The sequence below is a fragment of the Ahaetulla prasina genome, chromosome 4 (assembly GCF_028640845.1).
Source record: "Ahaetulla prasina isolate Xishuangbanna chromosome 4, ASM2864084v1, whole genome shotgun sequence".
Taxonomy (NCBI): Eukaryota; Metazoa; Chordata; class Lepidosauria; order Squamata; family Colubridae; genus Ahaetulla; species Ahaetulla prasina.
This window is the reverse complement of record NC_080542.1, coordinates 27519417-27543116: the sequence shown is the minus strand read 5'-3', so window position 1 is coordinate 27543116 and position 23700 is coordinate 27519417. Positions and strand designations below refer to the sequence as shown.

At 42.8% G+C, this 23700-nt stretch overlaps 1 protein-coding gene across 3 annotated transcripts; it reads right to left on the bottom strand.

The window, feature by feature from the left end:
* Nucleotides 1–883: 883 nt before the first annotated feature.
* Nucleotides 884–19304, bottom strand: LOC131198605 (ADP-ribosylhydrolase ARH1-like). 3 transcript variants are annotated; one of them, XM_058183420.1, is made up of 8 exons: nt 14799–14907; nt 12883–13112; nt 11475–11573; nt 8204–8309; nt 8024–8103; nt 6023–6206; nt 4416–4630; nt 884–1465 (listed from the first exon to the last, which is right to left on the bottom strand). In XM_058183420.1, the coding sequence occupies exons 1-8, from the start codon at nt 14834–14836 to the stop codon at nt 1302–1304; spliced, it is 1116 nt and encodes a 371-aa protein (XP_058039403.1). In that variant the 5' UTR covers nt 14837–14907; the 3' UTR covers nt 884–1301. The 3 variants fall into 3 exon arrangements, with proteins under 3 accessions (XP_058039403.1, XP_058039405.1, XP_058039404.1); XM_058183422.1 differs by lacking the exon at nt 14799–14907 and adding an exon at nt 19287–19304 and having other exon boundaries at nt 886–1465; XM_058183421.1 differs by having other exon boundaries at nt 886–1465; nt 14830–14973.
* Nucleotides 19305–23700: the final 4396 nt, after the last annotated feature.

The window sequence follows — 23700 nt, the reverse complement described above, 5'->3', positions numbered from 1 at the left end:
AAGTCCAAGCAAAGTCAAAGTCCAGTGGTAAGCTCTGACAAGTGAAACCTTGCCAATGAATATTGTTATGCAAGTTTATCCAACCTCCAATAAGGCTGGCTCAGGTGTCCCGTAGCCTGGGCTCAGTTTTATAAGATTGGACCTGACATATCTTTGGTATGGTAAACAGCCTACTGTTGACTTTGTTTGTGGGAAACAAACTGAAGGAAAAGGTTACCAATGGCAATCACGTGACCTCAGGACATTGCAACTGTTGTAAGTGCGAGTCAGTTGCTAAGCAATAAAATCATAAGTCACAGGACTGTGAGGTTGCTGCAAGGGCCAGAACTTTGAGGACCGGTCTCTTGTTCATCAACCTTGCAATTTTGGTTGCTGAACAAGTGGTTGGTAAGCAAGGACTACCTGCAAAAGAATCTGGTATTATACCTACCACTGGAAAAGGGCAAAGTCACACATACTCATAATTGGAAGAAATAATGCAGCTTTGATGAATGAACCTAGCTTCATCTGTATAGAAAAGATCCATAATCCTATTAATTTAGTGGTCCTTTTTTTGTCCATGGATGAATAACACATTCGTACTCAGATCTGCTGTGTGAGTGAGGATTTTGCATGAAGTTTGTGCTTTTGTATCACAGGTGGGTGACTCTACATTCATGCAATCATGTATTTATCCTGGATTTCAGGCAAATACTGCCTCCATCATTTCAGCAGGAGACCAATTCGATCTCTATGAACAGTGATTTGTCTTGCATGGAGGGATTCGGCGATTCTTCCACCGCTTTTGAGAATTTAAGCCTAGGAATTATTTTTACACACAGTGGCTCAGCTTAGCTATAAAATACGTAAAATAATAAAAAGTTGCTACCAGAAATAGTGTATATAATGCACAATCCTCTGTGAAATCACAATGCTCTTGTTTATTAAATGGATTATCTTTCAAGTCAAAGAAAATAGTTCACCTACAAAAAGGTCAACGGAATCAAAATGGCAGCCACAACCATATGGTTAAAACTCCATCCCAAAAGAGTGGGACTTCAGTCACATGGTTCTGGTTCCATCTTGAAGTTTTTTAAATCACTTCCCTGTGGACACGTCTATACAGGATCTTGGGAATCTATATCTTAAAAGACTCCTCTTTACGGGATCTTAAGAATCTGACATGGATCCCTCCTCCAATCCACAAAAGCGAGGCAGAATACAGCTACAATTTATTTTGAAAGCAGCAGTTTTCAATCTATTGAAAGTTTTCAGCTTATGCCTTCCCATGAATTGAGGATATTAGCTATGGTAACAGCTTCTCAAACAGATCCCCGCTCCCAAGCCAGGTGATAGAGAGAGTTGGCTGCAGAGACCATCCTGTCTCGGTATTCCAGTTCCATGTGATTTCCAGGTGGGATGTCTTGGAGACCATATGTAAGGCCCCAGCAGCAAGCTGCGATTACCCCTGTGGAGTCACTGTCCCCTGGAGGACAAGAGAAACATACCAAAAAAAATAATGAGTGGCTGTGATGTTTGTATGCTGTCTTTCCCTGTATGCTTTCTTTCTCAGACACCTCTCCAGATGCTAGTTCAAAGAATGATGCACCAGCAGCAGACAGCTACGTGTCAAGAGTGAAGGGGCTGAGCACAGGGGAACGAGCAGCCAGCTGAGTTAGAGACAGGAGAGGCACAGCTGCAGATGGGAAACCCAGAGGCTTTGGGTAGAGAGGGCATCCAGCTGGTTGGTGGAGATAAAGAAGAATTACCTCCTCCTCTAGATCAGAGAACACATAGGGCTGAGAGGAGGCAGGCATAAAGAAGGTCAGCCAGATTACTCATGAGGAGGCAGCCTCACCCCTCTTGATGAACTGCACCAAGAAGCAGTTATTTAGCTCAGTAAGGGAAGTGAAATGATGCTGGGAACAACGTATTCCAGCATTTCCTTACTGTGTGTTCTTGCCTTGCCTTGCCTTTTCCTTTGCCCTGAGGATTTTCCTTTGCCTTGGGGACTTGCCTTGCCTTGTCTTTGCCTTAGGGATTTGCTTTTGCCTAGTGGACTGCACTTACCTTTGCCTTGAGGACTAGTGTTGACTTCTTGTGAGTAGTCTGTGGAATTCTTTGGGAGTGAGCTGGTTGGAATTAATTCCAGCTTGGAAGCCTTAATTAAGACTCCTAACACATGTTTTGTGTGTGTTTGTGTGTGTGTGTGTGTGTGTGTGTACATGTGTTTAGAACAGCATATTGTCAGCTAGTTCTAGGATCACGTGTTTAAAAGCGATCACGTGCTCCGGCCCCCAGTCCTCACTCGTTCCCCGGATGGTCAGGACCCTCAGAGCTTGGGTCTTCGGCTGATGCTCTGCAATGCCCGGTCCGTGGTCAACAAGGCTCCCCTGATTTGTGACCTTATTCAGAGGGAGTCCGCGGACTTTATGGGCATTACGGAGACCTGGTTGGGTGCAGAAGGGGGTGTACCCCTGGTTGAACTGTGCCCTCCGGGTTTCCGTGCATTCCATCAGCCGAGGGCCCAAGGTAGGGGTGGGTGGATGGCGGTTGTGATTAAAGAAAGTCTGGAGCCGAGGGAGTCCACTGTTCCTCAGATAGCTGGCTGTGAATCCCTCCTTGTGAAGTGGGGCCATTGTAATCAGATGGGGCTGTTGATCACGTACCTGGCTCCTTGCTGCGTGTCTACAGCCCTACCTGAGCTACTAGAGGTGCTTGCTGGCGTGGCGGTTGAGATTCCCAGACTTTTAGTCTTGGGGGATTTCAACTTGCCATCGGCCGGCTTGTCATCAACGGTGGTTCAGGAGTTCCAGGCCTCCATGACGGCCTTGGACCTGATTCAAGTAACTGATGGCCCTACACACATTGGGGGAGGCGCGCTAGACTTGATTTTTATCTCTGGTCAGTGGGTTAATGATCTGGATTTAGGAGATGTAGTGAAAGAACCGGTGTCATGGTCAGATCATTTTCTTCTTCGCCTAGACTTTCGGACCGCCGCTCACCACCGCAGGGAGACGGAGCCAACACGTTGGTTCCGTCCCAGGCGCCTGATGGACCCGGAGAGGTTCCTGATGGAGCTTGGGCCGTTCCCTGAGGATCTTGCCCACGGCACGACTGAAGAACTGGTTGCGGCTTGGGAACAGGCCGCGGCTGGGGCTTTGGACCGTATCGTGCCTTTGCGGCCTCTGACCCGGCGTAGATCTCAATTGGCTTCCTGGTTTTCTGAGGAGCTAAGAGAGATGAAACGCCGGAGAAGACGCCTAGAGAGTACCTGGAGGTCCAGCCGTTCCGAGGCTGATCGGACACTAGTGAGGTCTTTTACTAAGACCTACCTAGTGGCAATGAGGGAGGCGAAACATTCCTACGTTTCCACCCTCATTGCATCGGCAGATAACCGCCCGGCCGCCCTGTTTCGGGTGACCCATTCCCTCCTTCATCAGGAGGGACGGGATGACCCCCTACAGGGACGGGCTGAGGAGTTTAACGGTTATCTATACGATAAAATCGTTCAGCTTTGGGATAGCTTGGACCAAGATTGCGATGATCCAACCGGGATGGCGAGTTAGTGGCCCCAAAGGAGGTGGTTCGCAACTTGGGCGTCCTCCTGGATGGACGGCTGTCCTTTGATGAACATCTGGCGGCCGTCTCCAGGAGGGCCTTTTACCAAGTTCGCTTGGTCCGCCAGTTGCGTCCCTTCCTTGACCGGGATGCCTTATGCACAGTCACTCACGCTCTGGTTACGTCTCGGTTGGATTACTGCAATGCTCTCTACATGGGGCTGCCTTTGAGGTGCACCCGGAGGCTGCAGTTAGTCCAGAATGCGGCTGCGCGAGTAGTAATGGGAGCCGCTCGTGGCTCCCACGTAACACCACTGCTCCGTAGTCTGCACTGGCTTCCTGTGGTCTTTCGGGTGCGCTTCAAGATTTTGGTTACTACCTTTAAAGCGCTCCATGGCTTAGGACCCGGGTACTTACGAGACCGCCTGCTGTTACCCTATGCCTCCCACCGACCCGTACGCTCTCATAGAGAGGGTCTCCTCAGGGTGCCGTCCGCCAAACAGTGTCGGCTGGCGGCCCCCAGGGGTAGGGCCTTCTCTGTGGGAGCATCGGCGCTCTGGAATGAACTCCCCCCTGGCCTACGTCAAGTGCCTGATCTTCGGACCTTCCGTCGTGAGCTAAAAACATACTTATTTATTCAAGCGGGACTGGCATAATAGTTTGATTTTAAATTGGGGTTTTATTAATATTCTTAAATATTTTAAATTTAATTTTAATTATTAGCCGTTTTTGTAATTTTGATATGTTTTAATTGTACATATTTTGTATTTTATCTCCGGCTGTACACCACCCTGAGTCCTTTGGGAGAAGGGCGGTATAAAAATTCAATAAATAATAATAATAATCAAGCATTTTACAGAGGAGGTTGTCACTCACCCCCATGGAACATGGACCGTCCACAGAGCTGCTCCCAGCTGCTTCCAGCGCCCAGGAGGGAATCATAGGCAATCATGGGTGCATCATGGCCACTCCGCCCAGCCCAACCATCCAGGCTGAAGGTTTTGTAGATGACATCCCGCTCAGCAGGACCATAGACAGGAGGAAATCGAACTGGGCCCTGACCATCGATGAGACCCCGTTCTGAGAGGTACCTAAATGTGGGATAATTAAGTTACATTTATTTATTCTAGTTATATGGCTGCCCAGCTCGCAAATAGGGATTCTGGGAGGATGGCATAGGGCTAAAAAATAAAGTAAACAGAAGGACAAAGAACAGCACAATATAGCATGAATAGATAACATAATCTGATCTTCCCCAAAAGTGTTTTTTTTTCAGAAGGCATGTGGCCTTTGTTTTTTTCCCCAGCAGAAGAACCCCCTGGGCTGTAGCAAATTCCTTGACCTCTGCTACAGGTTCTCCACAGTTCTAGAAACTTCCCTGGGAAAGGGAAGGCTTTGGAAATCAACACTTTTGCTCCCCTGAATGGACTGCTTCTTGAAGTAATCAGGTGAATCCCTGGCTGAGGTGGGGCAACCATGCAAGTTCACTGTGGAAGAATCAGCTGTTCAAAACGGACAATAAAGGGTGCCACCACTTCTTAGACACTAGTTTTTCTGCATAATTTACCCTTCATGCTCCTCTGGCTCCTCTTGCCTTTTGAAAAAGCACTTTTGGACAACCATGACCTGGATAACTGAGAATCTCCATAGATATAATCTGATCCTCAAATCATTCTCAGGTGGACTCTTTTAACCTCTAGCCCAATACTTGGGAGGAAAAAATAGGTGAAAGGCTAATAGGTTCAGAGACCTCTGAAGTTTTGGGGAGGAATATGCGGTTCCAAAGAGCAGGTGTTTTTCGGACAGAGAAGGCATACTTCCTGGGTCCCACGTAATGACTTTGTTTCCTAGAAGGACACATACCCACCCCGCTAGATCTCATGGGGCAGATAGAGATAACTGCAGACAGGATTTAGAAGGGATTTGTAATTGGTAACCAACACCCTGAATTGTACTTGAAAGCTCATAGGAAGCTAGTGAAGCTTGTGCTGTTAAATGGGCTTAGTATGATGCATTGGTAATTTCCCATGCCACCATATTCTCGTCTAATAGCTCTGTATAGATGATCTTATTTATTTATATCCTGCCTTTATTATTTTTATAAATAACTTTCACCTGCTTGGCTCAGGGTAAAGAGGTTAATGTGTTATCAGCACACTCATGAACTTTGACCCTTTGCTGATACAAGCATAGGAGCAAAAGGAACATAAAAGTCCTGAGAAACCTAGCAAACTAGGAACGTGATTTCTTCCTTCCTGTGTACCAGTTGGAATAGCTCCAGGGGATTCCCCAAATTGGGAAAGTAGATCCTAAAAAAAAAAATTGTTCTTCAAATCTTGTGTGTGTGTGTGTCTGTCTGTCTGTCTATCTGTCTGTCTGTCTATCACATTTTTGAATCGCATATCTCCTCTTCCATGGCTTCCAGCTGTAATCAAAAACCCTGCATTCCTTGTTCCCTCTCTTGCCCCAACTATGGTACTTACCATTCCCATTTCTCTTGGAAATAGGACCAAGCTGCTACATTGGCTTCAGTCTCAATCCCAGCAGCCTGGATGTATTCCAGGGCAAGGGGCAGAGTCTTCAGCAACCCAGATCCCCAGCGCTCAAGGGGCAGTCCCTGGACAGCATATGCAGTGAAGAGGGCCGAAGCCAGAGATCCCAGATAGCCTAAAAAGGGGAAGTAGAGAAAGGATGTGTCTTTCAGGATTCTATAGTTTACCACCACCACCACTTTCTTCCTTGTGATTGAATTACTGAAATTTACCCCAAGCTTAAGTTCAATGACTAGCCAAACATGCAGCACAAAAGTAAAATCAAATGGATGAAATAAAATATGAACATAACAAGAGTCTCTATAATAAAAGGGTAACATAAGTTACTGGTACTATGACTGATTATGTGCTATGAAATTGTTTTCCATTTCACATGACCACATAGATAAGAGCATGTGAATGAGATCCCACTTCTTGGCTTTGACAATGGGTGTGTTGTGATGTTTCACAAAAATTTCTAGCACCAAAAGAGTAAGGAGGGAAAAGGAAACAGACAATATAGCTAAGCTCATCCCCGAAGGATTTTCATAGGACAAGAAATTTTATAGAAACTATACTATGTTTCTGTGCCGGTATATTACTGTAATTAACTGTACAAATGTAAACAGGGCAGAGGTGAGTTTCGGCAGGTTCTGACCAGTTCTGGAGAACTGGTAGCGGAAATTTTGAGTAGTTCGGAGAACCAGTAGTAAAAATTCTGACTGGCCCTGCCCCCATCTATTCTCTGCCTCCCAAGTCCCAGCTGATTGGGACGAAATGGGGATTTTGCAGTAACTTTCCCCTGGAGTGGGGGAGAATGGAGATTTTACAGTATTCTTCCCTTGGAGTGGGGTGGGAATGGAGATTTTACAGTATCCTTCCCCTGCCACGTCCACCAAGCCACGCCCACCAAGCCATGCCACACCCACAAAGCCATACCCATAGAACCGGTAGCAAAAAATTTGAAACCCACCACTGAAGAAGGATGTCTAAAATATTACAATCTATGAAGTAAAATACATATTGCATAAAATAAGAAAATTAAGACATAATAAAGCTGAATTGATAAATCTGGTCTGTAACTTAATAAAAACAGATTGATTGAAAGCTGAATTGATGAATAAAACAGCAGCATTTATTCCTGAGACCAAGTTTGCCTTATTTTCATTGTGGCAACACAGAGTTTGGCTACTGCACAAGCGAAGAAGGGTTTTAAATCTCTAAAAGATGATTCACATAGAAATTGTCTGGTTTTCCTAGGATTTTACATATTAGGAACAGGCTCAAACAGAATTTTTCCAATAACAATTTGGGGAAAAGTGGCTTAACCCTATTTATTTTAGAAATCCCATTCAGATTACATCCAGATAGATAGGAAACGTATGTATTATACAGTATTTGTGATGTCATCAATACAATTACAATCACTCATGTTTAGCAACTCCAAATCCCAGAAAACTCCAATATCACAACAACAGGTCCTTCATGTACACCTCAAAAAAGCCAACTGTACTGCTTTAGGCTCTACCACCACATCCTGCTACATGGAAAGAAGCCTGCTCAGCCTGTGTTAGAGCTGAAGTGGCGCAGTGGTTAGAGTGCAGAACTGCAGGCTGCTTTAGCTGACTAATAGCTGCAGTTCAGCAGTTCAAATCTCACCAGCTCAAGATTGACTCAGCCTTCCATCCTTCTGAGGTGGGTAAAATGAGGACCCAGATTGTTGGGGGCAATATGCTGACTCTGTAAACTGCTTAGAGAGGGCTGTAAAAGCATTATGAAGCAGTATATAAGTCTAAGTGCTATTGCTATTACTACAGGACCAATCCCAGGACAATTTTTCTGTATTGTAGAAAAGCTGCCCAGCATAAATATAATCTTGTTTGTTTTGTTTTTGCTTTCCTTAAGCCTTGAGATTGGTCAGTCATGCAACAATGGCCCCATACATCCCTTTACCTGTGGGGTGGTGATGTGTCATTCTTCCACTTTCTATGCTGACTTGAATCAAGGTGTTGAGATCAGAAGGCTGAGGATACCTGGAAGAGATATTGGTTGAGAATCAGGATGATCTTGTGTTGACTGTTCATCATTCTCCTATTGCTACTTTGCACGTATTTTCTCTTCAACATGTATTACCTAAGCCCAATGCACATGGATCTCATAGCTGCACCACAACCGGTTGCGTAAGAGTTGAAGGGAATGTGATATCCACCTGGCTCTCCTGGACGTAACTGAGATGTTCCTAGAAGCAGGTGGGGAAAAAAATAGCACACTGAAATGTTTATTGGCCAAATGACATTGGATTTTCAGTTAGATACCATTTGTCCTGGACATCATATTAGTTTACAAAAAAACAACGATAAAGGTTTTGATCTAAAGTGAAAGATTTGTGTATGGCTAAAGAAACTTGACTGCTTTGAAATAACAGAAAATACTTGTAGCTTGGGTTTTAGATTTTGGCAGTGGTTTGTTTCAATTTAGTTTCTGAACATTTCATTACCAGACTAGGTAACATCATCAGCATGAGTTGTCTTGTCCTGTTCTCCTTAGCTTATCAATGTCGTGTGCCAGTGTGGCCAGTTGTTCGTATGACTGGTTGTTAGTTTGGAGCTATATTTAAATTCTGAAGAGGTGGTAGTAGTAGTAGTAGTAGTAGTAGTAGTAGTAGTAGTAGTAGTAATAATAATAATAATAATAATAATAATAATAATAATAATAATAATAATAATAATGTGATTGGTTCTATTATTGATTAGTCATTCAAATGATCTGATTGCTTATGTATTAATATAAGCATATTGATCTAGATCAGAGGTGTCAAACTTTACCACACTGCGGGCCGGATCATGCTGTATCACAACGTTTTTTGCCTTTGTGGAGCCGGGGTGGCCGTGGCCTACACAGGCCATATCTAGCTCGTGGGCCATTAATTTGACAGGCCTGATCTAGATCCAGCATATGAATACATAAGAAACTAGACCATTCGAACAATCAATCAACAAGAGAACCAATCAGCTGCTCAGAATTTAAATGTGGCTTCAAATGAACAACCAATCACACGACCAACTGACCAAACTGGCATATGAGACATTGATAAGCTAAGGAGAGTAGGACAAGAAAATCCTGATGATGATGTTACCTAGTCTGGTAATGAAACATTCAGAAACTAAATTGAAACAATCTTGGAGAGCAAACCACTGCCAAAAACTTTACTACTTTTTAAAAATTGTTTTTTATTCCCTTAAGCTGAAATTAAAGAACCTACTGCAAAATCTTTTTTCTTCTTTGGTTAGAGAAAAGACACTAACTAAATTCATTATTGCTTTCTGCATATTTTTTTTTAAAAATTAATGTGTGATTGATGGTTTAGGAGTTGTGGTAGCACAGTGGTTAGTATTGCAGGCTGATTCTGCTCACTGCCAGGAGTTCGATCCTCACCGGCTCAAGGTTGACTCAGTCTCCCATCCTTTTGAGGTCAATGAAATGAGGACCTAGATGGTTGGGGGTGATATGCTGACTCTCTAAACTGCTTAGAGAGGGTTGTAAACAAGGGTGAAATCCAGCCGGTTATATCCAATTTGGGCAAACCGGTAGCGGCAGCTGCAGGAGACTCCGCCCACCCACACAGATGTCATGATGTCACTTTTTTGCAACATTTTGCAACACAAAAGGTTTTGTGCATATCCAGATGACAGCGCGTGTGAGCGGAACAAGCACATTGGCGAACTGGTAGGGAAGGTAAGTAAATTTCACTCCTGGCTGTAAAGCACCATGAAGCGATATATAAATGCTATTGCTATTGCTATTTTGATTATTAGACAGTATAGATTGTAGAAAGGAGAATAATATGTAACTTTCGAGAGAAAGGATAAAGTATATTTGTATTTATAATTGTTGTGAAAAACATCAAAAGTCATTTCTTTATATTTTTTCTTTTCTATTTTCAACTTTTCTTGCACTTTTTTCTTTTTATTTTTTCTTCCATACTTTACATTGCCTTGTATTAGTTTTGTTTAAATGTTTTATTGAAAATTGTACAAAAAAGTGAACAAAAATATAACTCTCATCCATAACATCGCTGTTATAAACTGTGGCTTTGACTGAGTGGTGATAAAAGAAGTCTATTGTTTAGTTATAGTTTCTATTTTTAAAAAAAATCTATTCAGAGAGGGCCTCCTCCGGATACCATCAGCTAAACAATGTCGGCTGGCGACCTCTAGGGGGAGGGCCTTCTCTGTGGGGGCCCCTACCCTCTGGAACGAGCTCCCTCTGGGGCTTCGTCAACTCCCCGATCTCAAGTCCTTCCGCCGCGAGCTGAAGACGTTGCTGTTTCGAAGAGCAGGACTAGCTTGAATGTAGTTTTAAATTAGGATTTTTAAAAAAGGGGTTTAAATGAGGTTTTAAATTTGTATTTAAAAGTTAGAGCATCAATTGAATTTAACTATCTATTCTTTTAGCTGTTTTTTATCTATTATATGTTTTCTGTTGTTTTTTGACTGTGAACCGCCCTGAGTCCTTCGGGAGATGGGCGGTATACAAATATAATAAATAATAATAATAAATAAATAATAATTCTATTCTATTGAACATTTGCTGTGTAACCTTAAGCTGTCACTCTTTCTGTAAAGAAATTTAGAGCTAACCTTGGAGAAGGGGAAGGAATAGGCAAGCTGTTAAGTAAAGAAAGGAGGAAGACATTTTTAAGACAGAAAAGAAGAGGAAAGTGCAAGAAATTCAAAATAAACCCACAAGATCATGTTGACCGCTCTTTCTCAACTTTGGTAACATTAAGATATCTGGACTTCAGTTCCAAGAATTCACTAACCAGACACATTGCTGAATTCCAGGAGTTGAAGTCAAAACATCTTAAAGTTGCCAAGATTGAGAAACATGGGAGTAGAGAGAAATAATGATAGCTTTCAAAATTCTGTTATTCTATGTTACTACAATAAAGAACATCTCTGGAATTTTGAACATTACTTTTTTAAAATTAGACTAACTCAAAGAGCTGCTAGTCTTGTAACTTTAATGCAACATAATGTATAGTGGCATTTACAATGTGAAGATAGTATGTGTGGTCTGTCTGTCAGGATTGAACTTTCCAAGTTGTTAAATGGATCCTGTTTTCCGCATTGAGTTTATTTGTTGGAAGCCAGCTGGGAAAGTCACAAATGGCAATCACAATGACCCTGGGATGCTGCAACCATCGTAAATACATTCTGATTGTCAAGTGCTTGAACTTTGATCATGTGACTGTGAGGATGCTGTGATGGTCATAAGTGTGAGAACCAGTCATAAGTCACTCTTTTCAGTGACCTCCTAACTTTGTACAGTCATTAAATGAATGGTTATAAGTCAAGGACTATCTGTACTTAAAATTTGCAAAAATAAATATATGGTGTATTACCCAAAATACTGGTGGGTCCAGGTTTTCTTCCCTCCATATCTTTCATGCCCTCTACATAGCATCTTGCCAGCTCCTGGAACAAGGGCTCCCCAGTCTTCCCTATGCAAAAAAGATGGGAAACACAAGAGAACCATTTTTATTTTTAAATCTGAGACTCAGTTGAGGATTTATTTTGATGTAGTTTATCATCAATAGAAGCTTACTCAAAATTCCTATATGCAGGGATCTTCTGAAGGACCCCTTTCCTGTAATATTTCTCTTGTTGACAGTGCTGATTGTAGAGGTAAAACTTGTAGGGCAACCAGACTTTACTGCGTCCAATTGGGAAAGGTTGTTGAGAAAAACACTTGTGTTATCAGTGCTAAGAATATGAGCCTTCATACCTCAGCATCATCTTGAATCACCCACCTCAAGAGCGTGAGTACCCTAAAATGACGTGAGCTACCCAGAGACACAAATGTTGAGAAAGGCAGCTATACAAAACTGAATAAAGAACTAAAAAAATGAAATCTTATTGTAATCCCAAAATCTAAACTCAGAAGGCTTGTAATACTAGTTGCAAGCCAGGATCCTAGGAATGTCTGTTTAGGCCCTATGACTCCAATTTATCTCAGGTAGCTACTGTTCCTACTGACTTCATGTCCATTTTGACTAATTGGTAATAGTACAGGAGTAGTCTGCCACTATTATCTTTGGACTTCCAGTCATCTAGGTCAGTGGTCCCAACCTTTGCAGCTTGGTAGCCCAGCTTAGGGGAGAAAGGGGAACTGGACTGTGTGAGTGGTGGGCTGGCATGCATGTGCATCCAGCTTGACTTGCATGAGCAGTGGGACAGTGCATACGTACATACACACACAGCTTGACTGCAAGTCGAGCTGCATGCACACACTTGTGTGTGCCAGCCTATGTCCTGGTTCTGAATAGGCCTCAGTCGAGCAGTGGGGTGCAGCCCGGGGACTGGAGACCCCTGATCTAGCCAGTGTTTCTCAACCTCAGCAACTTTAAAAAGGGTGGCTGGAGAATTCTGGGAATTGAAGTCCACCCATGTCAAAGTAGCTGAGGTTAAGAAACAGTAATCTAAGCTATAACCCTGGTATTTCCGGCTATTTGCCTACCTAAGAACTAACCAGCTTGGATCCTGCTTAGTTTTTTCAACATCAAGCAAGAAATTAAAATGGTGATCTGTTGCCACTGCTGGTTAAAAATCTGGAGTTGCTACTATTGGATGAGTCCTGGAGGGCCCTCTAAGATAGGAGACAGATGCATCTGGGAACATTTTACCAAGAATACTTAATAAACCACCAACTCCTATAAAGTACCATGAGAGAAGTATTATTTGGGGGGTGGGAGGGAAACCAAAATTTGCAAAATAAGACTGCAAGGTTTCTCATCGCTTCCAACTACTCACCTGTGGCAAGGGCCTCAGCAGTTGCCAGGTGCAGCACAGTGTCATCACTGACTGGCCAATCAGGAAGAGCTACACGGATCTTGCCAAGTCCCCCCATTTCCTGGAGCTCTTGGTGGATCTGGGGCCCTGAAGTACAGTATTCCCAGCGCTGGTTGCGATATCCAAGGGCATCACCAGCTCCAGAAAGCACCATGGCTGCACGATAGGCTTCTTGGGAGGGAGTACGGTAGCTACAGGAAAAAATATATTACAAAAGGCAACAACACACACTGTAAAACCTTCCCATGCATGTGTTACAAAATATTGAAATGTATTAAAAATACCCTTCTGAAATCTGCAACTTGTATTAATTCACTAGGATCTATTTGCTGAAGTTGCATTTCCCATCCTGTTTCCCCAACTAAACTGGCCAGTCCTTAGGAAGGGATACATTTAGTGGAATTAGTATTTTGAAACCAGCATGTCATGATTGCACCAGGGTTGACCTGAAATTCGCATGGACAAAATAAAAATTATAATTTACATTAAAAGGATTCTAAAAGGACTCTATATTGTAATCTCAATGGCACTTCATCAGATTGACATTTTATTAGCAGTTACAGATCAGAGTAATAAAAACGGAATAGTTGCTATATACAAGGAAGCTCAGACATGAACCAAAAGTGTGCTATTTCTCTGAGGAATACAGGTAGTTCTTGACATATAACCACAATTGGGACCAGAATTTCCATTGCTAAGCAAGGCAGTTGTTAAATTAATAGCATTCAAATTTACAAAAAAAAATTTCCCGTGGTTTGGTGAATCACAGTACTTGTTATGTGAATCACATGATTGTTAAGCGAATCCATCTTCCCTCCCCCATTGACTTGCTTGGGAGAAGCCAGCTGGAAAGGCCAAGAATAGTGATCACATGACCCCACATGCTCAACCATTGTGAATGCATACTAGTTGCCAAAAATCCAAATTTTTATCACATGATTATAGGATTGCTGTGAAAGTTGTAAGTGCAAAGACAGGTTGTAGGTCACCTTTTTCACTACCATTGTAAATTTGAACAGTCACCAAACACAGGTTACCTGTAATAACTTTCCAGTAAGAATCTAACTAGCTAATGTTATGGTTGATCTCTGAAAGCTGCATAAAAACACCCTCCAAATCAAGATCCTGTAACAGCAAAACCACATGGTGGTAGTTCTGCCAAAGGGTGCATCCATCAAACAACCAGCAGACAAGCTCTATCTAAGGAAGGTTTTAGAATAAATTTGAAATCTGGGAAGTTTGCATCTGCGATCCTATGGAAACTTACAAAAGAGAAAGCCCACTGAAAAGCTTGGAGTTAAAAAAGAGCTCCATTCTACGGATGTATAGCGCCGCTTTCAAAGGCTTAATATGGCTATTATTGAGATGCCGCTGTATTACATCTATTACGGTAGCAAGTTCCCTAAGCAAGAATGCTGCCTGCTGGAGAAAGCGATCTGAAACTCGTGATATTGCTGCGGTCTGAGAGCCGCGATATTAGCCGTTAGCGGATTCTCACGCCCTTTCTCCTAATACACCCGCGGAAGAACAGCATTGCAAAAAAAAAAAAAAAGGAAACGGAACCAGGTCAGAAGGTAAAAAGGAGGATCTGGCGGACGACGTGCTCTTAAAGCAACTGCCCTGCAGATGACTATGAAAAGCCACAGGAATCGAACACATTTGCACGTTTATAGAATTCTTTATTGGCCAAGTGTGAATGCACACACAAAGAATTTGTCTCCAGTGCATAAGCTCTCAGTGGACATACAAGCAACAAGTGATAAATAATTATCATAATCATAAAACACAATCATCATAAATCATAAGATACGACGCAGTGATTGTAATAGGATACGAAATAAGCAATCAACATAAATCAATGATTATTGATTATTAACAGGCGTAGAGGGGGTGCAAGCAACCGCTTACGAGCCATCCATGACTGCGGGGAGGGGGAGGCGACCGCTCCGTCTTCGTCCGTCAGACTTTGAAAATCAACTTTCCAGGCTGATCCTACCTTCTCCACTCGTCCAATTGGAGGACTTCAAACAGAAAGAGTCTACAAATCCGTCCGTCCCCCACCCTCCTCCGCAACCGTGTTGGGCCTGGCCGTCCCCCCAACCCCCACCTCGCCCTCTGGCAGTGCTTTGCTGAGATTTCGTGTCGCTGCCCGGAAGGTTTTTCCGTTTGTAACTCCATTGATTTTCCCATCATGTAAGATGGACGTGCGGAGAAGAGCTTCAGGCGGTCGGTTTCCTAACTGATCTCTAGGGATTTTTATATTCCCGCAGGCTGGTTGCAGAGGAAAGGGGCTAGAGCCGTGTTCCTCAAACTCAGCACCTTTAAAGTACAAGTAGCCCTTGACTTACAACAGTTCATTTAGGCACCGTTCAAAGTTACAGTGGCCATAAAAAAAGTGACTTATGACCATTTTTCACACTGGCAACCATTGTGGCATCCTCATGGTTACATGCGGGGGTGGGTTCTACTTACCTTTACTACCAGTTCACATTGTGCCTGCATGCACACGCTCTCTCTACTTGCGCTTGTGCGCACTCTTCTGCGCATGCACAGATTGCTTTTGATGACTTTTGGGTCAGTTGGCAGAGCTTTCTGCTGGTTTTACTACCAGTTCTATAGAACCGGTCTGAACCGGGGACAAACCACCACTGGTTAGTGATCAAAATACGGACACTTGGCAACTGGCTCGTATTTTTGATGGTTGCAGTGTCCCAGGGTGATATGGTTGCCATTTGAGACCTTCTGACAAGCAAAGTCAATGGAGAAGCCAGATTCGCTTAACAGTGTTACTAATTTAACTGCTGCACTTAACTGTGGCAAGCAAGGTGGTAAGGTGGGGCAAAACTCACTTAACAAATGTCTCACTTAGCAACAAATTTTGGGCTCAATTACATTCGTAAGTTGAGGACTACCTGTATGTGAATTTAAGCTTCCAGAATTCTCCAGCCATTACGCTGGATGGGGAATTCTGGGAGTTGAAGTCCACATATCTTAAAGTGGCTGAGGTTGAGGTATACTGGCTTTAGATGACTAGGGAGAGGTGGTGGGTATTTAGATTGTGCTTCATGGAACTGTAGAGTGCATAGAGAATTTGATGGAACTGTGGGATAATTCTTTTCAATGCAGCTGGTTTTCTATCACTAGAGCTTTGCTTCTCGATCAGGTGTTTGGGACTTTTTTTTGTAATTAACAGGTCTTGTGGCCTGAAAATGTTTGAAAATTCCTAGTCTACATTGCTCATCCCTCTTCATCATGGGTCTGTATCACCAAAGGAAAAATGAATAATGTTAATTTATGGCATGTCAGCTCCTACATATGACATTTAGCAGCTGGATTCCAGCTGATTATACAAAGTAGGGCCAGATAGGGCAATTATTGTACTTGGAGCAAAGGCTACACAAAAAAAATCTTAACCCTGCTAACCAGTGTTTCTCAACATTAGCAACTTTTAAGATGTCTGGACTTCAACTCTCAGAATTTTCTAGTCAACATGATGGCTAGGGAATTCTGGGAGTTGGTCCACATGGCTTATATTTGCCAACTTGAGAAACATTGGGCTGAACCATAAGTAGGTAAAACATCCTGGAAAAAATATAATGGCTCTGTACTGTTTCAAAGGAGTTTCATTTTTACAGCTTTCAACTGTGTTTTGGTTGGATGGGTTTCAAGGGCATTCTCTGCTCCTAGTGTCAGCCAGACCTCCAGTGTGGGTTTCTGCAGCATGCTTGCTATCGGCTGTCATAGAAACAGGGAGTGTGGGGGGAGCAAGCTGTTGTGTAAAAAATCCCATGAGAACTGGAAGGGAGGTTTGTACTCATGAATTATGGCGATGCTGAGTGGAATTGTTTATACTCCGTCAAGGTCAACCATCCAGACATGAAAAATATTTGCAGATCTTTCCCATAACATCATATTGGACATTAATTGGACTCTGTGCTGGACCCTGGAGGGAGATAATTGGGGTGACTTTCAGTGTGTAACTGAAAGAATCAGATCTTGCTTTGATTTCACTTTTATCATTTCAAACTTAGTAAAAAATACTTCTTCTCTAATTCAGTGGAGCTGGGGGTTCTCTTTCCCATCACCAATCTCTTTCCACTTATGACTGTATGACTATAACTTGTTGCTGGCAATCCTTATGATTTATATTGATATATTGATCATCAATTGTGTTGTAAATGTTGTACCTTGATGAACGTATCTTTTCTTTTATGTAAACTGAGAGCATATGCACCAAGACAAATTCCTTGTGTGTCCAATCACACTTGGCCAATAAAATTCTATTCTATTCTTGAGTTTTGAACTGAGGCAGACCTCACACCTAGCCTATTCACTCTATTGTTAACATAGAGATCCACTGGAAACAATACGTTAAGACATAATATGTTGTTTTATTTTAGTGTTGCATGTTGTCCAAATTTGCAAACCATAACTTATGGTTTAGCACAGGGGTAGTCAACCTTTTTATACCTACCGCCCACTTTTGTATCTCTGTTAGTAGTAAAAAATTTTAACCGCCCACCAGTTCCACAGTAATGCACCTTTTATCGTCGTCTGCGCATGCCTCTCGCGCATTATGGATTGGGTGGGTGGGGGCACCGGCTACCAGCTCTGCTTGTCTGTTACAGCTGGATGGTGTGAGGGGAGATGCGCAAGCTATTCTGGGATGAGGCTCTTTTGTTTGCAGTCGCACTATAGCGCCATTTAGTTTCACTTACGTGAACTAAACTTATGCGCGGGCAATACAAATAGTATATTTTCAGAAATTTAAATTGTCACAGGGAATTTTATGAAAACCTAATGAAAATGTTTTTAAATAATGCTATGAATTTTTTTTAAAAAATCAATTAAATTAAAAAAAAGGAAAGTGCTTCAGTATCGGACAAAACCCCTACCGCCCACCATGAAAGCTGGAACGCCCACTAGTGGGCAGTAGGGACCAGGTTGACTACCACTAGTTTAGCATATCATGCAACCAGGGGTGGGCTGTTGGGGGTTCGCAGAGGTTGGGAGAACCTCTAGCTAAGATTCTGTGCAGTTCAGAGAACCCCCAAATCCCATTCCTGGCTGGCCTCACCACCCTGCCCCTTCCCTCCCAGGAGTCTCCATGCGGCCTGTTTTGGATTTAAGTAAGTGCAGGGTGCATGTGGAGGCTCGGGGAGGGTGAAAAATGGGCCTACCGGAAATTCAGGAAGGCCAGAAACGGGCCCATTTCCGGCTTGGGGAGGCTGTTTTTGCCCTCCTGGAGGCTTGAGAAAAGCCTCCAGAGCCCGGGGAGGACAACCCCACCCCACCCCGCCTTGGTGCATTTAGCCAGCCTATTTAAAATGGTTTATTGAACCAGTCAAAATATCACATTTCACTCAATGCTCCAATTTCAAAAGTTGCAGACCAGCGGTGGGTTTCAACCGGAATAACAACCGGTTCACTTTGTGCATGCGCTTTGCATACGCTTCGCTCTGCGCAAGCGCATCACATTTCAGAACAGCTGAGATGCGGCAATCCGCTCTGCCGTGCCTATCAGCTGGACTAAAAACGAACGAATATAGGTAGGTATAGCACAGGGATGGGCAGGAGGGGCCAGCTGACAGTCAGAACGAACCAATATGCTCTTAGCTCACCATTGGAACTACCGGTTCACCTGAGCTGGGCAAACTGTTCCACCACTGTTGCATACTACATTTTGACAAAGTGTGTTGACGTCTGAGCTTAGAGTAAACACAGATTTACAGTAAGGGAGTTGGGTACAATTCTGTAGGAAATCTCTTCTGCCTTAGCACATAATTGTTTTTCAGTCTTTAATTCCAGCGTTGTTCATAATCTGTTGTCTCTAGAATGTTAAGAGTTCTTTGTTTCCCATCCTAAGAATTCTGCCCTGAAATTTGAGGTATAATAGGAAAAAAGGTTTGTTCTCTGATGAGAGATCATTTATCTCTTGCTACTGAGCAGCAGCAGTATTTCACCATTTGATGCCTTATAAATGCTTTGGGTTGTAATTGCTATATTGGACCAGCTAGTACCACAATAAAAAGAATTGTAGCCCCAAACATTCGAGATACAGCCTCGGTATAATGCAAATTATGTTTTCTGCCTTATGAATTGTTGCATCAAATGTTAAAAGGACAACTGGTGGGCAGCGCTCCATATTCATCCCCCTTGATCAATACTCAGGGAAATCAGCTGCTTCAAATACAGTCAACTTCTTTCTCCCATCACAGATCCTTGAGAACTCCTGTTATAAGGGTGCTACTTCAGTCTCTCTACACACGGGTCTCCAAACCTGGTGTTGTGTCTGCGCCCCCTGAGCTGGCCCTGCTGCCAGAAAGTGACTTGGACAGTGAGGGGGAAGGGCCGTCAGGACTTACCTCAGGAGCACCGGCTTCCCTGGCTCAGCTCCAGGAGCCAGAAGCAGGCCAGGTGAAAGAGATAACGACTCTTCCCCCCCCCATGCCTGCAGACCCAGCTGACAGCAATCAGGCATGGTTGAATCCTAGGTTTCGTAGGCAGGAGAGGAGGGAACAACAAAAACAAGGGTGGCGCAGGCCTAGGAAGTGCTGAGTCATGGAACCACACCCCACAGGATATAAAAGGCAGCCAGAGCTGCTGTGTCTCTTTGTAACAGGCAAATCCACTGATTGACTAGAGCTGAAGCTTGTGACTCACCAGCGTCGTGGAAGATAACGAGGGCTCTTGGCAGACACTGGCTCTTTTGTCGCCAGAGCTGATAGTGCCGGCTAATTAAGCCATCATTTGGATGGAGGCGGAGGAGGAGAGAACATCTGGCAACTTTTAAGACTTGTGGACTGCATGGCTGGCTGAGGAAATCTGGGAGTTGAAATCCACGAGTCGCAGCTCAGCTGGGATCGTCAGAACCCTTTAAAAGCATTTTTTTACAAGCTCTTCGGCTGAACAGGTTGTAAAAAAAAAAGTTTTTAAAAGGCTCCTCTGGTGATCCCAGCTGAGTTGCCTGATCGCCAGAACCTTTTAAAAGCATTTTTTTACAACCTCTTCGGCTGAAAATGCTTTTAAAAGTAAAAAAAAAAGTTGGCCATGCCCACCCAATCACATTACCCCCCCACCAAGCCATGCCCACAGAACCGGTAGTAACAAATTTTACATTTCATCCCTGAAATACATTCATCATAGCCAATATTTATCTACATAATTTAACCATTTAAAAAACTGGCTTAATATTGTATTTTTAGTATTAAAAATATCCTTCTGAAATAGTCCCCTTTTGAAATTACACCACTGAAAAAATGACGACCCAGTCCTTACAATATGTCTGTGACAGCATCCCTATGGTAATCTGATCAAAATTTGGCTATCTTGGCAATCAGTTTTTGCAATGCTTGGAACATCTGGGGTCATGTGGTCATCAGAGGTGGGTTTCAGCAGGTTCTGACCAGTTCTGGAGAACTGGTAGCAGAAATTTTGAATAGTTCGGAGAACCAGTAGTAAAAATTCTGACTGGCCCCACCCCATCTATTCTCTGCCTCCCAGCTGATCGGGAGGAAATGGGGATTTTGCAGTATCCTTCCTCTGGATTGGGGAGGGAATGGAGATTTTACAGTATCTTTCCCCTGCCACGCCTACCAAGCCATACCCACCAAGCCACATCCACAGAACCAGTAGTAAAAAATTTTGAAACTCGCCACTGGTGGTCATGATTTGTGACTTCTCAGCTGGTTGTCAACAAGGAAAGTCAATGGGGTAAACCAGATTCATTCAACAACTGCAGGGATACTGTGGTAAAAAAAGGTAATAACATTGGGCATGATTCCTTTAATAACTGCCTTGTTTAGCAACAGAACTTCTAGTCCCAATTATGGTCATAAGTTAAGGATTTACTCTCCTGGATGTGTGCAAACATTGTGAGACAGTTTTTAAAAAGCATGGCTATGCACATTCTAAATCCTAGTTTAGACTCCAATCTGGATTTCTGTGCAGCTAATGATTTGTTAGCTACTGAAATCCTGTCATGGAACTATAATGGCCGCAAGTTTCCCTTTAATGGAATGGAGACAGGCAGATGAATGGCTTTAAATCCAGCCTAAGTATGAGGTGGTGTAAAAATAGTTAGGGCAAGGGCTGTTGGGAAACAGCATTAGAACATTTTGTGGGAATCTGCCTGGCAAGCTCCCGAAGGTTTGCTCCAAGTTGTTTCAAACACTTTTGACATTTGATCTAGTCTGTTCAGGACACTTGAACAGAGAGAGGTAAAAATAAATGTTTTGAATTATTCTCAAAGTTTGTTGAATGCTATGGAGCACTGAAGAATTAATGCTGAGTTAACAGCATTAGAGATCTACTTATTTATTATGTTTGTATGCCTCCCATCTCAATATCGAGTGACTCTTTTTTAAAGGTAAGAGAAAATAGGAGCCACTTCTCCTGCATTCCGTCTTGAAAGGCCATAGCTTGATGAATCAGTTCAATGCTTACTAAGGACTGGCAAAATCTACTGTTCCTCCTCTGGATCATGCTGAGCTGGCTTATTTGGAGAGGCACTGGTGGGTTTCCAAAAATAATATATTGGTCACAAAACAACTTAATTGGTTTAGTCTAGAGAAGGAACAGAACTTTCCAGAATCCACTGGAGTATTCTGTTCCTTAAATACCAGTAGTCCTTGACTTACAAGCACTGTTGGCCCAAAATTTCTGTTGCTAAGTGAGTTTATTTTTTAGTGAGTTTTGCCCTCATTGTACGACCTTTCTTGCCACAATTATTAAGTGAATCACTGCAGTTGTTTAAGTTAGTAATAGTAGTTTAGTGAATTTGGCTTCCCCTCTGACTTTGCTTATCAGAAGGTCGCAAAAGGGATTCACACGACCTCAGGACACCACAACGGTCATAAAGAGTCAGTTGCCAAATATCTGAATTTTGATCAGATGGCTGCAACAATCACAAGTGTGAAAAATGGACATAAGTAACTTTTTTTCAGTGCCATTGTAACTTTGAACGGTCACTAAACAAAACATTGTATGTCAAGAACTACCTGTAGCTGGTTTAGCACATCTCTTAATGCTCACCTTTTCCCCTCCAGATGAACAATACAAGAGTGCAGAGTCCTCCCCATAGAGCTATCATTGGTTCCAGAATAACAAAAATCCTAACCCCCTTCAAAGGAACTCAGGAATTGTTAATGCCCCCCTCTCCTTGTTTGAATTCTTGTTTTACTATATCACTGAACTTTCATGATCCCTCATGACAAAATGGCAGTAACTGGTGTTATCACTCCATAGACTGAGATCTATCTGGAAGCAAAGTCTGATTATCCAGTAATGATTAATATAGTGCTTTTCTCTTTTACAGGATACAAATATAATAATTTTGGTCCTAGCAAGAAATTATACTGAATAATAACCTCACATAGTCTAGTGCAGGGGTCTCCAACCTTGGCAACTTTAAGCCTGGAGGACTTCAACTCCCAGAATTCTGGGAGTTGAAGTCCTCCAGGCTTAAAGTTGCTAAGATTAGAGACCCCTGCTCTAGTGCTCTAATCGTTACAGGATTGGTCGAAAGAGGCTTTTCAAAATATAAAACCTAGCACTCCTCCTTCCCTTCCTCCCCTTGTTTACAACTTTCTGACCAAGAATATGCAAGCTCACTTCCCTGATGTACAGTACAAGTAGAGCTCAGCTTACAACTATTTGTTTGGTGACCATTCGAAGTTACCTCACAGAAAAAAGTGATTTATGCCAATTTTTCACATTTTTAACCACTTGCAGCAACCCCCTGGTCACGTGATCAAAAGTCAGATGCTTGGTTCCCCCTAGGGGGAATTAACCACAGGGGACTAGACTTCACTCAAATACTCTTCTGAATGCGTTGAATTTGACCCTTTTTTCTATCAAATTTTGTGCAAATGAATAATTGAATTTAGGAAGAAGAAGGAAGATTTATTGTATTAGATTATAATATGTGAAATTTAATATGTTTAAAAATGTACCTGGCCAATAATTTGTTCAAAAGGATTTTTTAAATTATGTTTATCTATATTAAAAAAAATTGGCAAAAAAAAAAGTCAGATGCTTGGCAACTGATTCATATTTATGATGGTTGCTGTGTGCCTGGGACATGTGATCACCTTTTGTGACCTTCTGGCAAGCAAAGTCAATGGAGAAGCCAGATTCACTTAATAACCATATTACTAGCTTAACAATTGTAATGATTCACTTAACAACCTTAGCAAGAAAGGTTGTAAAACGGGGCAAAACTTATAAAAACTTTCTGGCTTAGCAGCAGGAATTTTGGGCTCAATTGTGGCCATAAGTTGAGGACTTCCTATATAGTTTTGGCAAGTAGATGACATAACACCTGTGAATGCTGGAGCTTTCCACATCAACCTGTGAGAATGGAGGGGAACGTGTTATGCATTTTCCCAGTTCCCCAGTTCTTCCTAGCTCAGCCTGATCTCTTTTCAGTGGTTGCCATATCATCTTCAAAACCACCAAGTGGTTTGAAGATGAGGACAATAAACTGCTAAAGGTCCCATACTAGAGGTAGGTTTCAGTAGGTTCTTACCAGTTCTGGAGAACCGGTAGCGGAAATTTTGAGTAGTTCGGAGAACCGGTAGTAAAAATTCTGACTGGCCCCGCCCCCATCTATTCTCTGCCTCCCAATTCCCAGCTGATCGGGAGGAAATTGGGATTTTGCAGTAACCTTCCCCTGGATTGGGGAGGGGATGGAGATTTTACAGTATCCTTCCCCTGGAGTGTGGTGGGAATGGAGATTTTACAGTATCCTTCCCCTGCCATGTCCAAGCCACGCCCACC

Bases quoted from the DNA above. Each gene is read 5' to 3' on its own strand.
- LOC131198605 (XM_058183420.1), bottom strand. From the start codon at position 14,836: ATGGCTCGTAAGCGGTTGCTTGCACCCCCTCTACGCCT. The intron at 13,113-14,798 runs GTTAATAATCAA...TTTTTCCTGTAG, and splicing joins CTTGCACCCCCTCTACGCCT to CTACCGTACTCCCTCCCAAG. The intron at 11,574-12,882 runs GTGAGTAGTTGG...TTTTTTGCATAG, and splicing joins TGCTGAGGCCCTTGCCACAG to GGAAGACTGGGGAGCCCTTG.